Source organism: Pseudophryne corroboree, chromosome 1 (assembly GCF_028390025.1).
Source record: "Pseudophryne corroboree isolate aPseCor3 chromosome 1, aPseCor3.hap2, whole genome shotgun sequence".
Taxonomy (NCBI): domain Eukaryota; kingdom Metazoa; phylum Chordata; class Amphibia; order Anura; family Myobatrachidae; genus Pseudophryne; species Pseudophryne corroboree.
Window position 1 is genome coordinate 667,820,054 of NC_086444.1, and position 17,130 is coordinate 667,837,183.

The following is a 17,130-nucleotide window of genomic DNA, read 5'->3' on the forward strand; positions in this document are numbered from 1 at the left end:
GCCCTTTCGGCCCGCGAGGCCTAGAAAGAACAAGCCTTCGAACACCTTCTTCAGAGGTGGTCATGCTAAAGGAAAGAAGCCTGCTCCCGCTGGCTCCCAGAACCAGAAGCCTGCTTCTGATACCCCTAAGTCCTCCGCATGACGGTGGACAGCTAGGCCTGGAGGAAGGCCAGGTGGGGGCAAGACTTCGGCATTTCAGCCTCGTCTGGCCTGGACCCCTGGGTACTGGATATAGTGTCCAGAGGGTACAGACTCGAGTTTCAAGATCTCCCACCTCACTGTTTCTTCAAGTCAGGCTTGCCAGCTCTGCCGGCAGACAGAACAATTCTTCTGGAATCTATCCAAAAATTGGTCTGGATACCACCAGATTGTATTGGGGGTTGGCATTTGGACGTAGGGTCCCCCATGCCTGTTCTGGCTGGGCTGTCGCAGGGCATCACCATTTAAATACACAGTCACTTTTTATATCCTGTTAGTCTATTATTTATGCACATTTTCTTTTCACATACTCTCTACCTTTAAACTCGTTGTAGGGACCTTCAAATACCTACACTTTCTATCACTTTACTATCACTATTTTTTTAGTGTGATGCCCTGGGGGTTCCTTTGCTGGATCGTGTTTGTGGGGTTCCCTGCATTCCGGATGTAGGCCCCATAGTGTTAGGAACCTGCTCGACAAGAGGTGACCTGGACGATTGGTGAGCAGGCCGATATCATTGTCCGATATACCAACAACCTCTTATGACATATTATATTTCTCTAACGTCCTAGTGGATGCTGGGGACTCCGTAAGGACCATGGGGAATAGACGGGCTCCGCAGGAGACAGGGCACTTTAAGAAAGAATTAGGAATACTGGTGTGCACTGGCTCCTCCCTCTATGTCCCTCCTCCAGACCTCAGTTTGAATCTGTGCCCGGACGAGCTGGGTGCACCTTAGTGAGCTCTCCTGAGCTTGCTAGAAAGAAAGTATTTTGTTAGGATTTTTTATTTTCAGAGAGATCTGCTGGCAACAGACTCTCTGCTACGTGGGACTGAGGGGAGAGAAGCAGCCCTACTGACTGCGGATAGGTCATGCTTCTTAGGCTACTGGACACCATTAGCTCCAGAGGGATCGAACACAGGAACGCACCCTCGGTCGTCCGATCCCGGAGCCGCGCCGATGTCCCCCTCGCAGAGCCAGAAGCCGGCGTGAGAAGCATGAAGACGTCAAAAGCGGCGGCAGAAGACTCCAGTCTTCATATGAGGTAGCGCACAGCACCCACATTAAACCCACACACTCCGGTCACTGTAGGGTGCAGGGCGCAGGGGGGGGGGGGGGGCGCCCTGGGCAGCAATTGAGAACCTCTTGGCAAAAAGCAACATATATACAGTTTGGCACTGTATATATGCATGAGCCCCCGCCATTATTTTACACAGAAACGCGGGACAGAAGCCCGCCGCTGAGGGGGCGGGGCTTCTTCCTCAGCACTCACCAGCGCCATGTTTTTTCTCCACAGCACCGCTGAGAGGAAGCTGCCCGGTCTCTCCCCTGCAGTTACACGGTAGAAGAGGGTAAAAAGAGAAGGGGGGGCACATAATTAGGCGCAAAAATCAATATAAACAGCAGCTACTGGGTTAACATTAAGTTACTGTGTTATTCCTGGGTTAATAGCGCTGGGGTGTGTGCTGGCATACTCTCTCTCTGTCTCTCCAAAGGGCCTTATGGGGGAATTGTCTTCAGATGACCATTCCCTGAGTGTGTGGTGTGTCGGTACGTGTGTGTCGACATGTCTGAGGTAAAAGGCTCCCCTAAGGAGGAGATAGAGCAAATGTGTGAGGGTGTCTCCGTCGACCATGCCGACACCTGTTGGATATGTGTAATTAAGTGCTAAGGTGAATTTATTGCACAAAAGATTAGAGAACAGACAGGAAATCTACCCATGTCTGTCCCTCTATCGCAGAGACCTTCAGAGTCTCTCAATGCTCACTATCCAAAATAATAAACACTGATGTCGACACGGAGGTTGACTCCAGTGTCGACTACGATAATGCAAAGTTACAGCCAAAATGGCAGAAAAGTATTCAATATATGATTATTGTAATAAAAGATGATTTGCATATCACTGATGACTCATCTGTCCCTGACACAAGGGTACACATGTTTAAGGGGAAGAAAGCTGAGGTAAATTTCCCTCCTCTCATGATGAAAAAGAGCGGGAATCTCCAGACAAGAGACTGCAGTTTCCCACAAAGAATTCTCAGGCAGTATCCTTTCCCCACTAGGGCCAGGATACGATGGGAATCTTCCCCTAGGGTGTCACGTTTGCCCAAAAGGTAGCCCTGTCGAAACAGCTTTTCTCAGGGATCCTGCAGATAGCGTGCACATTCTGGTACACTATTCAGACCGGCGATTGTGTCGGCATGGGTTTATAGCGCTGTGGCAGCGTGGACAGGTACCTTATCAGCAGAGATTGAGACCCTAGTATGTAGATATATATAGATATATGTATATATAGATATATATAGAGATATATTAAAGAGGCTGTCTTAAGAGATTTATATATTATATATATATATAAAACATGCCCAAAGAGACATGAGTATACTGGGTCCTAGAGACAAAGCTATGTCGATATCTGCTTTACGTGTCCTGTAGAATATGCAATGGACAGATGATGCCGACTTAAGAGGCATATGGAAGGCTGAGGATTGTGTGCAGAAGGGTTCTCGGACCTGGTCTCCACAGCTATAGCTGGTAATTCTGATATTTTGCCTTATATTCCTGCACAGCCTAGGAAAGCACGACATTATCAAATGCAGCCTTTAGAACAAAGAAACAAGAAAGTCCGAGGTGCGTCCTTTCGTGCCAGAGGCGGGGGCAGAGGAAAGAAGCTGCATAACACAGCTAGGTCCCAGGAACAGAAGTCCTCCCCTGCCTCTACAAAAATCCACCGCATGTCGCTGGGGCTCCACAGGCGGAGCTAGGCCCGGTGGGGGCACGCCTGCGTAAGTTCAGCCACAAGTGGGTTCACTCCCTGTTAGATCCCTGGGCAATAGATATTGTGTCTCAGGGATGCAAGCTGAACTTTGAGAAGATGGCCCCTCACCGATGGCCCTGCCGGCTTCCCCCCACGAGAGGGAAACAGTGTTAACTGCAATTCACAAATTGTATCTTCAGCAGGTGGTGGTCAAGGTTCCCCTCCTTCAACAAGGAAAGGGTTATTATTCGACCATGTTTGTGGTATCGAAACCGGACGGTTCGGTCAGACCCATATTGAATTTAAAATCCTTGAACATATACCTGAAAAGGTTCAAGTTCAAGATGGAATCGCTCAGAGCGGTCATCGCAAGCCTGGAAGGGGGGGATTTTATGGTGTCTCTGGACATAAAGGATGCATACCTTCATGTCCCCATTTATCCACCTCATCAGGCGTACCTCATATTTGTGGTACAGGATTGTCATTACCCATTCCAGACGTTGCCGTTTGGTCTCTCCACGGCACCAAGAATATTTACCAAGGTAATGGCGGAAGTGATGGTGCTCCTGCGAAAGCAGGGGGTCACAATTATCCCATACTTGGACGATCTCCTCATAAAGGCGAGGTCCAGAGAGCAGTTGCTGATCAGCGTAGCACACTCTCGGGAAGGGTTGCAACAGCACGGCTGGATTCTAAATATTCCAAAGTCGCAGCTGATTCCTACGGCGCGTCTGCCCATCCTGGGCATGGTTCTGGACACAGACCAGAAGAAGGTTTTTCTCCCGACGGAGAAGGCGCAGGAACTCATGGCACTGGTCAGAGACCTCTTAAAACCAAAACAGGTGTCGGTGCATCACTGCACGCGAGTCCTGGGAAAGATGGTGTTATCGCACGAGGCCATTCCCTTCGGCAGGTTCCATGCGTGGACCTTTCAATGGGATCTGTTGGACAAGTGGTCCGGATCACATCTACAGATGATCTCCCTATTCCACAGGGCCAGGGTGTCTCTTATGTGGTGGCTGCAGAGTGCTCACCTTCTCGAGGGCCGCAGGTTCGGCATTCAGGACTGGGTCCTGGTGACCACGGATGCAAGCCTCCGAGGGTGGGGGGCAGTCACACAGGGAAGAAATTTCCAGGGTCTGTGGTCAAGTCAGGAGACTTGCCTTCACATCAATATCCTGGAACTAAGTCTATATACAACGCCCTAAGTCAAGCGGAGACCCTGCTTCGCGACCAATCAGTGCTGATTCAGTCAGACAACATCACCGCAGTAGCTCATGTAAACCACCAAGGCGGCACAAGGAGCAGGGTGGCGATGGCGTAAGCCACCAGAATTCTTTGCTGGGCGGAGAATCACGTAAGAGCACTGTCGGCAGTGTTTATTCCGGGAGTGGACAACTGGGAAGCAGACTTCCTCAGCAGGCACGACCTCCATCAAGAAGTCTTCACGCAGATTGCAAGGCGGTGGGAACTGCCACAGGTGGACATGATGGCATCCCGCCTCAACAAAAAGCTACAAATGTATTGCGCCAGGTCAAGAGACCCTCAGGCGATAGCTGTAGATGCACTAGTGACACCGTGGGTGTTCCAGTCAGTTATGTATTTCCTCCTCTTCCTCTCATACCAAAGGTGGTGAGAATCATAAGAAAAAGAGGAGTAAGAACAATACTCATTGTTCCGGATTGGCCAAAAAGGCTTGGTATCCGGATCGGCAAGAAATGCTCACAGAGGACCCATGGCCTCTGCCTCTAAGACAGGACTTGTTGCAACAGGGGCCCTGTCTGTTCCAAGACTTACCGCGGCTGCGCTTGACGGCATGGCGGTTGAACGCCGGATCCTAGCAGAAAAAGGGCATTCCGGATGAGGTCTTTCCTACGCTGATAAAGGCTAGGAAGGACGTGACGGCCAAACATTATCACCGTATATGGCGAAAATATGTGGCTTGGTGTGAGGCCAGGAATGCCCCTACGGAGGAATTCCAGCTGGGCCGTTTCCTTCACTTCCTACAGTCGGGAGTGACTTTGGGCCTGAAATTGGGTTCCATTAAGGTCCAGATTTCGGCTCTATCCATTTTCTTTCAAAAATAACTGGCTTCTCTTCCTGAAGTCCAGACGTTTGTAAAGGGAGTGCTGCATATTCAGCCCCCTTTTGTGCCTCCAGTGGCACCTTGGGATCTTAACATGGTGTTGAGTTTCCTGAAGTCACACTGGTTCGAGCCACTCAAAACCGTGGAGTTAAAATTTCTCACGTGGAAGGTGGTCATGCTATTAGCCTTGGCTTCAGCTAGGCGTGTGTCAGAATTAGCGGCTTTGTCACATAAAAGCCCCTATCTGGTTTTCCATATGGACAGGGCAGAATTACGGACCCGTCCACAATTTCTGCGAAACGTGGTGTCATCCTTTCATATGAACCAACCTATTGTGGTGCCTGTGGCTACTCGTGACTTGGAGGATTCCGAGTTACTAGATGTGGTCAGGGCTTTAAAGGTTTATGTAGCCAGAACGGCTAGAGTCAGGAAAACTGAGTTGCTGTTTATCCTGTATGCATCCAACAAGCTGGGTGCTCCTGCTTCAAAGCAAACTATTGCTCGCTGGATCTGTAACACGATTCAGCAGGCTCATTCTGCGGCTGGATTGCCGCCTCCAAAATCGGTAAAAGCCCATTCCACAAGGAAGGTGGGCTCTTCTTGGGTGGCTGCCCGAGGGGTCTCGGCATTACAGCTTTGCCGAGCAGCTACTTGGTCGGGTTCAAACACTTTTGCAAAGTTCTACAAGTTTGATACCCTGGCTGAGGAGGACCTTGTGTTTGCTCATTCGGTGCTGCAGAGTCATCCGCACTCTCCCGCCCGTTTGGGAGCTTTGATATAATCCCCATGGTCCTTACGGAGTCCCCAGCATCCACTAGGACGTTAGAGAAAATAAGATTTTACTTACCGGTAAATCTATTTCTCGTTGTCCGTAGTGGATGCTTGGCGCCCGTCCTAAGTGCGGACTTCTTCTGCAATACTTGTATATAGTTATTGCTTAAATAAGGGTTATGTTATGGTTGAATCAGGGTTATCTGATGCTCTGTTGTTGTTCATACTGTTAACTGGATATGTTTATCACGAGTTATACGGTGTGATTGGTGTGGCTGGTATGAGTCTTACCCTGGATTCCAAAATCCTTTCCTTGTACTGTCAGCTCCTCCGGGCACAGTTTCCTTAACTGAGGTCTGGAGGAGGGGCATAGAGGGAGGAGCCAGTGCACACCAGTATTCCTAATTCTTTCTTAAAGTGCCCTGTCTCCTGCGGAGCCCGTCTATTCCCCATGGTCCTTACGGAGTCCCCAGCATCCACTACGGACTACGAGAAATAGATTTACCGGTAAGTAAATTCTTATTTTTATGATACTGTAATGATCATTTAGTGCATCTGCAACCCCTTTGTCTGTGCATACCACCAGATTGTTCCAGTTCCACCTCATCAGTGGAACAAAGGTTACTATTCGAACCTTTTCGTGGTGCTGAAGCCGGATGGTTCGGTAAGGCCAATTCTGAACTTGAAATCACTGAACCCCCTACCGCAGGGAGTTCAAATTCAAGATGGAGTCTCTGAGAGCTGTCATCTCAGGTTTGACGGAGGGGGAGTTCCTGGTGTCCCTGGACATCAAGGATGCGTACCTCCACATTCCCATTTGGTCGCCGCACTGTTGGACGATCACTATCCGTTTCAGGCGCTGCCGTTTGGCCTCTCCACAGCACCAAGGGTCTTCACCAGGGTGATGACGGAAATGATGGTTCTCCTACGCAAGCAAGGGGTGAACATAATTCCGTATCTGGACGATCTTCTGATCAAGGCAGCGTCCAGGGAGAAGTTGTTGAGATCCATTGCTCTCACGACACATCTGCTCAAGGAGCACAGTTGGATTCTGAACCTTCCAAAGTCTCATCTGGAGCTGACAAGGAGGCTGTCTTTCCTGGGGATGATCCTAGACACGGAAGTGCAGAGGGTTTTTCTCCCAGTGGAGAAAGCATTGGTGATCCAAACATTGGTCCGGGATGTCTTGAAGCCAGCCCGGGTGTCGGTTCATCGGTGCATCCGCCTTCTAGGGAAGATGGTTGCCTCCTACGAGGCTCTACAGTACGGAAGGTTTCATGCTCGATCCTTTCAGCTGGATCTCTTGGACCAGTGGTCGGGATCTCACCTTCACATGCACCAGAGGATACGTCTGTCAACCAAAGCCAGGATTTCGCTCCTCTGGTGGCTACGACTACCACACCTTCTGGAAAGCCGAAGGTTCGGAGTTCAGGACTGGATCCTTCTAACCACAGATGCAAGTTTAAGATGTTAGGGAGCAGTCGCTCAGGGGGACACCTTCTAAGGAAGGTGGTCAGATCAAGAGTCCCTTCTCCCGATAAACATTCTGGAACTAAGAGCCGTGTCCAACGGCCTTCTGCAAGCAGCACACCACCTACAGGATCAGGCTGTTCAGGTGCATCGGACAACGTGACCACAGTGGCCTACATAAACCAACAAGGCGGCACGAAGAGCAGGGCTGCCATGTCAGAGGTGTCAAGAATCCTCCTCTGGGCAGAAAGACACGCAGTGGCGATGTCGGCAATCTTCATTCCGGGTGTAGACAACTGGGAAGCAGACTTCCTCAGCAGACACGATCTCCATCCAGGGAAGTGGGGCCTCCATCCAGAGGTGTTCGATGAGGTAACTGGTTGGTGGGGGGTTCCTCACGTAGACATGATGGCCTCCCGCCTCAACAAGAAGCTGCGGAGGTACTATTCCACATCGAGAGACCCACAGGCAGTGGCGGTGGACGCACTGGTAACACCGTGGGTGTTCACGTCAGTGTATGTGTTCCCTCCACTTCCTCTGATACCAAAGGTTTCTCAACTGGTAAGAAGAACAAAGGTTCATTGCTCCGGACTGGCCAAGGAGGGCTTGGTACACGGACCTGCTGGATCTTATGCTGGAAGATCCAAGGCCCTTACCTCTTCGGGTGCTACTGCAGGGGCCGTTCGCTTATCAAGACTTACCACGGCTACGTTTGACGGCATGGCGGTTGAACGCCAGATCTTAGCTCGGAAGGGTATCCCAAGTGAGGTCATTCCTACCCTGATGCAGGCTAGGAAGGGGGTAACATCTAAACATTACCATCGCATTTGGAAAAAATGTTTCTTGGTGTGAGCCCAAGAAATTTCCTGCGGTGGAGTTTCAACTTGGACATTTTCTCCTTTTCCTGCAAGCAGTTGTGGATATGGGACTGAGATTGGGCTCCATCAAGGTCCAGATCTTTGCTTTGTCCATCTTCTTTCAAAAACAATTTGCTTTCCTCCCTGAGGTTCAGACCTTTTTGAAAGGGGTTCTGCACATCCAGCCTCCCTTTGTGGCGCCAACGGCTCCCTGTGATCTTGATGTGGTGCTGCAGTTCCTGCAATCTGCTTGGTTTGAGAGGCTGATATCAAGTTTCTGACGTGGAAGGCGGTCACTTTGTTGGCCTTAGCTTCTGCCCGACGTGTGTCGGAATTTGGGGGCTTTATCTTGTAAAAGTCCCTATCTGATCTTCCATGAAGATAGGGCGGAACTTAGGACTCGTCCACAGTTCATGCCTAAGGTTGTGCCGGCTTTCCATATCAACCAACCTATTGTGGTGCCAGTGGCTACTGACTCCTCAATTGCTTCAAAGGCCTTGGATGTTGTGAGGTCTTTGAAGATTTATGTGAAGAGGACAGCTCGTCATAGAAAAACTAACTCTCTGTTTGTCCTCTGCTATCCCAAGAAAATTGAGTGTCCTGCTTCTAAGCAGTCGATTTCACACTGGATCAAGTTTACTATCCAGCATGCATATTCTACGGCAGGATTGCCATGTCCAAGATCTGCAAAGGTCCATTCTACTCGTAAAGTGGGCTCTTCCTGGGCGGCTACCCGGGGTGTCTCGGCTGTACATCTTTGCCAAGCAGCTACTTGTTCTGGGTCGAACACGTTTGCCAAGTTTTACAAGTTTACTTTGGCCTCTGATGACCTCAAGTTTGGTCAAGCCGTCTTGCAGGAGCCTCCGCGCTCTCCCTCCCGTACTGGTAGCTTTGGTACATTCCCATGGTACTAATATGGACCCCAGCATCCTCTAGGACGTAAGAGAAAATAGGATTTTAATTACCTACCGGTAAATCCTTTTCTCGTAGTCCGTAGAGGATGCTGGGCACCCGCCCAGCGATGCATTTTCCTGCATTGGTTTTATAGTTCAGTACTGCCTGTTTCCTAGGTAAGTTCTGCGTTATTTACTGTTTCAGCTGTTGCTGAGTTTTTCCAGCATGTTAGCCCGATTTGCCTGTTGTGTGAGCTGGTATGAATCTCGCCACGATCTGTGTAATTCCTTCTCTCGAAGTATGTCGTCTCCTCGGGCACAGTTTCTAGACTGAGTGTGGTAGGAGGGGCATAGAGGGAGGAGCCAGCCCACACTATTAAACTCTTAAAGTGCCAGTAACTCCTGGTGGACCTGTCTATACCCCCATGGTACTAATATGGACCCCAGCATCCTCTACAGACTACGAGAAAAGGATTTACTGGTAGGTAATTTAAAATCCTATTCTCTCGTATATTGTTACGGCTTCTCAATACATCCAGGAGGCGGCTTCTGATGCTGGTGTTCTGGCGGACAAAGCGGCTACTACGTCCATTCTGGCTCGCTGGATCCTGTGGTTATGGTCCTGGTCTGTGGATCTGGACTCTAAGAAAACTCTGGAGGTTCTCCCTTTTAAGGGGAATATTCTTTTTGGGCAGACCTCAACAAAATTGTTGCTGATCTTGCCTCTGCTAAGACTGCATGTAAGCCTGGTACTGCTCCTTCAGCTCCGAAGGCTAAGAGTACTTCCTTTCGTTCCTTTCGACCTCCAGGTAAAGCAAAGGGTCAGGCATACCCGAACAGTCATGCACTTCCAAGTCCAGTAAGCCCAAGCCTAAAAGAGCCTGGGCCGCCCATCAGCCTGCTTCCAAATCTGACAAACCTGCTGCATGATGGGGCGGGCATCCCTCTGGGGGATCCCAGGGTGGGAGGCCGACTTCTAGGGCTTGCTCAGGCATGGTTATAGACCACTTCGGATGCCTGTGTATGGTTAGTGGTCACTCACGGATACGCCATCTCCTTCCAGAAGCGTTACCCTCTTCAGTTTTGCTCAACAAACATCCCTTCAGATCTGGTGAAAGCAAACGCTCTACAGGTGGTGGTACGATCCCTCCTGGACACAGGAGTGGTAGTGCCGGTGCCTCTGACTCAGAGAGGCAGGGGGTACTATTCAACGCAGTTCCTAGTCCCGAAACCGAATGGGTCCTCACGGCCCATTCTCAACCTCAAGTCTTTGAACACATTTGTGCGAGTATCCAAGTTCCGTATGGAGACTCTTTGCTCTATTGTTCTGGCTTTGGTGCCCGGGGACTATATAGTATCCCTGGACATACAGAATGCTTACCTACATATTCCTATTGCCATGTCGCACCAGCAGTACCTGCGGTTTGCTATTGGCAACCTACATTATCAATTCCGGGCCTTACCTTTTGGACTGACAACAGCTCTGCGAATCTACACCAAAGTCATGGTGGTGATGACGGGTCTACTCCGCCGTCGGGGTATCAGGATCCTGCCATATCTGGACGACTTGCTGATCCTGGCCAATTCACTAGAAGTTATCCTCTGTCAATTGAATCTGACGGTCCAGTTTCTGCAAGCCCACGGGTGGCTCATCAACTGGAAGAAATCATCCCTGCTCAGAGCATGGTGCACCTTGGGGCATGATTGGACACTCACAACCAGCGGTGGTGGTTGTCCCAAGAGAAGGTCCTGAACCTTCAGGACAGAATAAGATGCTTCCTGTCTCGCCCGCGTGCGTCGATACACTTGGCGATGCAAGTACTAGGCCACATTGTGTCGGCTTTTGACATGGTAGAGTACGCTCAATTTCATTCCCGCCCTCTCCAGAAACTGATTCTGGCCAAGTGGGACGGCCTGCCTCACCAGATCAGGTCTCGCATGATCTCCTTGTCTCCGGAGGTACATCTGTCGCTAACGTGGTGGCTACAGGACCAGCAGTTGAGCAGGGGCCATCCCTTCTGGATCTCCAACTGGGTCCTTCTGACGACAGATGCCAGTCTGAGGGGTTGGGGAGCGGTGTTGGAGCAACACACTCTGCAGAGTCGGTGGACCTGGGAGGAGTCTCGCCTCCCAGTAAACGCTCTGGAAATACAGGCAGTGTTCATTGCGCTGACACTAGCCCTGCCTCTGGTACGGAACAGGCCTGTTCAAATACAGTAAGACAACGCCAGCATGGTACATAAATCATCAAGGCAGCACTCGAAGCCGCATGGCAATGTTAGAAGTGTCAAAGATTCTTCGCTGGGCGGAACGCCATCTGCCAGCCATATCGACAGTGTTCATTCCGGGAGTCCTCCACTGGGAAGCGGACTTCCTCAGTCGTCAGGACGTATACGCCGGAGAGTGGAGCCTTCATCTGGAAGTATTTAAACTCCTAGTGGACAAGTGGGGCCTACCAGACGTAGACCTGATGGCGTCTCGACACAATCACAAGGTTCCAGTTTTTGGAGCAAGGACAAGGGATCCTCAAGCAGCGTTCGTAGACGCACTGGCAATTTCATGGAACTTTCAGCTGCCGTACGTGTTCCCTCCGGTGTCACTTCTGCCCAGAGTAATAAGGAAGTTCAAGCAAGAAGGAGGAATCCTACTTCTGATCGCTCCAGCGTGGCCCAGACGGCATTGGTTCTCAGACCTATGGGGTCTCTTGTTAGAGCATCCTCTTCTGCTTCCGCAACGACCAGACCGCCTTGTTCAGGATCCCTGTGTTTTACCAGGATTTGGCCCGGCTGGCTTTGATGGCATGGCTCTTGAAGCTTCAGTCCTGAGAGCCAAAGGTTTTTTTGAGGCGGTCATTCAAACTATGTTGAAGGCCTGTAAGCCAGTTTCTGCTCTGATTTATCATAGGGTCTGGAATTCTTACTTCACCTTGTGTGCCACTAAGAATTGTGATGCTTTCAAGTTCAGTACTGCCAATCTTTTGGCTTTTCTGCAACAGGGCCTGGACTAAGGCCTTCGTCTGGCCTCCCTCAAGGTTCATATTTATGCCTTGTCGGTTTGGCTTCAGAGAAAAATTGCGACTCTTCCTGATGTTCACACATTCACTCAGGGTGTTCTTCGGATTCAACCTCCCTATGTTCCTCGTGTGGCTCCTTGGCATTTGTCAGTTGTTCTGAATGCCCTACAAGAGTCTCTGTTTGAACCTCTTGAGTCTGTGGACCTGAAATGGCTTATGCTTAAGGTCTTGTTTTTACTGCCTATTGCCTCTGCTAGACGGGTTTCAGTCTTGGGTGCCTTATCCTGTAGATCTCCCTTTCTGATTTTTCACCGTGACCGGGCAGTTCTTAGAACGCGCCCTGGTTATCTACCTTCTTTCCACCTTAACCAAAATATTGTGGTTCCGGCCCTTTTCTCTCCTGATTTGTCCTCCAAAGAGCGGTTTTTGGATGTGGTACGGGCTCTCCATATCTATGTGAAGAGGACAGCCTCCATTAGGAAGTCTGATTATCTCTTTGCACTTTTTGGTTTTCACAAACATGGCTGGCCTGCGAACAAGCAGACCCTGGCCAGATGGATTAGAATGGGGATTGCGCAAGCTTTATGTACAGGCTGGTCTTCCAGCTCCTGCTACCATCAAAGCCCATTCTACTCGGTCTGTTGGACCTTCTTGGGCAGCCCGTTGTGGTGCATCCCTTGAGCAATTGTGCAAGGTGGCTACGTGGTCTTCAGTGAACACGTTCATACGGTTCTATGCCTTCGATACTTCCGCCTCCCAGTATGCTTCCTATGGACGCCGGGTTCTTGTGCCCGCTACAATGCGTCCCCTCCCATGAGGAACTGCTTTAGGACATCCCCGATGTTATTCCCTGTGGAATACCAGTGTACCCCGCTGCAGAAAAGGAGATTTATGGTATGAACTTACCCTTGTTAAATCTTTTTCTGCGAGGTACACTGGATTCCACAGTGCACCCGCCCTGACGCACTTGGCTTCTTTGGGTTGGTATGGCATTAGCCGCTGATACCTTCTCCTGTCGTGAGATTGTGATGTCTGTGTCTACTAACTGTAGTCGTCTTTTACCTGCTACTGCATTGGACTGGTTAACAAAACTGAGCTCCAGTGCCTGGAGGCAGGGTTATAGAGGAGGCAGCGCTATGCATCCTGGGAACAGTCAAAGCTTTTAGCCTGTTGGTGCCTCGGATCAAGATCCAACTCTACATCCCTATGTTATTCCCTGTGGAATCCAATGTACCTCGCAGAAAGAGATTTAACAAGGGTAAGTTCTTACCATAAATCTCCTTTTTATTTGTCTACGTCATAGGATCTGAACAGCTACAAAAAGCAGGGTATTACACTGCTTTCCAAGATGGGCGAGTCTGTACGGTATGTGACCAGTGGCTACAAATTGAGAAATCGTCCAGTGGAATTTTCAGCTATTGGAGAATACTTGGACACATTTGCACTGAAGCTTGGAACCATTGACAGGATAGCACAACGCATTATCAAAGAGGAAGTAGGTATGTTCTGGATAATTATTAAAAATCATTTGGTTACCACATTAGCCAATTCATTACCATAAAAAGTGTAATTTTATTTTATTTTTATTATGTTTGTAATGTTAAAGAAGCACTTCTAAAATATATTTTCAGGTTGCTAAATGCATCCTACAAATATGACTGTAATTTTTATACTGCAGATTGCAACATATCTAGTCCTACCACATATACATGGTCGAGTCATATTATTATGACTGTCAGCTAATAGCCAGAGTAAGCGCCGTGTGCAGCACGGACAGCAGCAAGACGGGCTGAACTATCGTTTTAGAAAATTAGCGATATTGACACATCTTTAGTGCCACATACACCTGAACTCCCGCATCTAACTTGGAAGAATTCACCATTCCAGATGAAGAGCAAGGGTCACCTGAGTACCCATAGCTGGTTCCTTTACATCTTGTAGTTACAGTCCCGACCATGACAATTTTTTTTTTTTTCAAAAACACCTACTTGAGCAAAATAAGCTAAAATGAGTTCTTTCAAAGCAACATGCTGAAATATTATGATTTAGATTGCTTCTACTAAATATGCTTGCCAAAGACAAAAGGATTTCTGTGTTTAAAAAACAATATGGAAACCTTGCACGTTACTACGAAGTGCATGGTTCCCTTTGTTCCTGCAAACATGTAAATGGGTTGATGGATAAACTACAGTTTCACCAATGGCTCATTTTGTAGCTATGAAAAAAACTTATCATGCCATATCAATCTTGTTAAATAAAGTAACATGTATTTTGCTGACGAATTTATGCTGATCTGAAAGCTTTTACTTTGTTGATTGGACTGCAGGGTGATTTTACTTAGTATTGTTGTTTTCAGCGTTTACTGGATAGCCGAGCAAAACAGCAGTATTACATTGTGAATGACTTGCCATCAGACAGGAGTTTGTCCCCAGAAAGCACAATATGAAGTATGCACCTTTAATGAAACCTGAAATGGTGCTTCTCCCTCTATTAGGTTAGGTCTCATGAAAAATGAGACCGGAAGGTCTCTTTGCCTCCCTGCATCCTTCCCTCAGTGTTGCCGTGCTGCCAATCATTGCTGATCTGTCAGAGCGGCAGGACCCCCCACCCAGCAGCTGCAGACAATAGCATCCGCTGGGAAAGGGTAAAACAACCACCCCAAGCCACCCTCAGCACCCCCCTGTGTACCTGGCAGCTGTCTTGGGGGTAAAAAGTAATGTCGCGATGTTACCAATGTTATTGACCAATGTTCCGATGTTTGAAAAAAATTATTATTATTTTTTTTTAAATGCACATTTTTTTTTTATTTTTTTTTTACTAAAATCATTTTGGATAAGGTTAAATTCATGTTCTTCACCTAATTCACTCATAAAAAAAAATTTGGAGCGTTTTTTTGGGGAAAAATTGTCAGTTAAGGGGTATATTCAATAAGAGTCTGGTCCATTCCGACATGCAATTGTCTGAATGGACCCGACAACCTGGTCCATTCCGACATGCAATTGTCTGAATGGACCTGACAACCCCTATTCAAAGAGCCGACGGATTTGGCCGTTCCCTGTTTCCTGACATGTTGCTGCTGTAAGCAGGTGCACTGACAGCAGCATCAGGTGGAGCTGTCAGCGGTGCCGGGGAAGGGGGAGATGTCTGCGGCGCCAGGGGCGGGTTGATGTCTGCGGTGGTGGGGAAGAGCAGTGGAGGAGACGGATCGGACGGGGGAAGGATAGGAGGAGACGGGGGGGAGCAGTGGCAGCGTAACTGGAGGCTCACTGCAGCATCCACCTGGCTCCAGCAAGCGGGACATCGCTTGCTGGAGCCGGGTGGACGCTGCCGCTGGGTTCCTGCTCTACCCGCTGCTCCCCCGTCTCCTGCTCTCCGCTCTCCCTCATCACAATACGACTTTTTTTAAAGTCGGATGGAGATTGTCGGAAACCGGGCTAAAACCTGTCTGGTTTGGGCCCGCTTCCGACAATGCACGCTGATCGGCGGCTGAAGCCGCCGATCAGCGTGCATTCCGACAAGTCGGGTTTCCCAACTTGTCGGAAAAAATGGGGCTGTATTGAATAGGTCGGAACCCCTTCCGACCTAAAACTGTCGGAAGCTGCCGTCTTTCTGACAAGACGCCAGCTTCTGACAGTTATTGAATATACCCCTAAGTGGTTAAAAGACAAAACGTTCAAGTATAAACGCCGATCGGTTTTTGATAAGTATTTAGGAAATAATAGAAAATAACTATAAATAGCTGAATTACTGAATAGCTCTAAAAAGTTAGGATACCGTATGTTGCTGAATGTATATTTCTTACATTCATACATGTACTACTTTCGGGACAATTTGGGGGTTGTTGGTGATGAGCAGGGAGATTTTCTATCAAGATATCTGCACAATGGAGCAATGGTATAAGGGGAGATGGGATCCAGCCATGATGGGTGATTATTGCTGTATTTTAAGTGAGGGCTACTGTTAAGCACAAAATATAACTATTACAGGTTGAGGCTTCCATGTATGAAATGCTTGAGATCAGAGGTATTTTTGATGTTTGTATTTTTTTGTATTTTTAAATATTGGCACACTATAATAAGATATCTTGGGGATGGGAACCAAGTCTAAACACTATGAAATGCACTTATGTTTCATATACACCTTAACACACATGATAATAAACACAAATGGTCCCAACTATATGCGCAGTGAGTTTGACAGATCAGCTAGCAGAAAAACAATAAAATCTTTATCTTCCTTATATACATTAAATGAAGGTAATTTTATACAATATTTCTCTAACGTCCTAAGTGGATGCTGGGGACTCCGTCAGGACCATGGGGTTTAGCGGCTCCGCAGGAGACAGGGCACAATAATAAAAGCTTTAGGATCAGGTGGTGTGCACTGGCTCCTCCCCCTATGACCCTCCTCCAAGCCTCAGTTAGATCTTTGTGCCCGGCCGAGAAGGGTGCAATCTAGGTGGCTCTCCTGAGCTGCTTAGAATAAAAGTTTAAGTTAGGTTTTTTATTTTCAGTGAGTCCTGCTGGCAACAGGCTCACTGCTACGAGGGACTTAGGGGAGAGAAGTAAACTCACCTGCGTGCAGGATGGATTTGCTTCTTAGGCTACTGGACACCATTAGCTCCAGAGGGAGTCGGAACACAGGTCTCACCCTGGGGTTCGTCCCGGAGCCGTGCCGCCGACCCCCCTTGCAGATGCCGAAGTTGAAGAGGTCCAGAGGTCCAGAAACAGGCGGCAGAAGACTTTCAGTCTTCATAAGGTAGCGCACAGCACTGCAGCTGTGCGCCATTGTTGTCAGCACACTTCATACCAGCGGTCACTGAGGGTGCAGGGCGCTGGGGGGGGGCGCCCTGGGCAGCAATGTATTATACCTTTTTTATGGCTAAAATACATCACATATAGCCCTTGAGGCTATATGGATGTATTTAACCCCTGCCAGATCTCACAAACTCCGGGAGAAGAGCCCGCCGTTTTAGGGGGCGGGGCCTATTCTCCTCAGCACACGGCGCCATTTTCCTGCTCAGCTCTGCTGTGAGGAAGGCTCCCAGGCTCTCCCCTGCACTGCACTACAGAAACAGGGTTA

At 48.8% G+C, this 17,130-nt stretch overlaps 1 protein-coding gene across 1 annotated transcript in view; it reads left to right on the top strand.

The window, feature by feature from the left end:
- The window catches only part of SNX30 (sorting nexin family member 30), a 406,405-nt gene that overhangs the window by 247,345 nt on the left and 141,930 nt on the right, over window positions 1-17,130 (top strand). Inside the window, exon 5 of the mRNA XM_063914721.1 lies at window positions 13,352-13,547. Coding sequence (XP_063770791.1) covers window positions 13,352-13,547 — 196 coding nt within the window. The remainder of the gene's footprint in view (window positions 1-13,351; window positions 13,548-17,130) is intronic.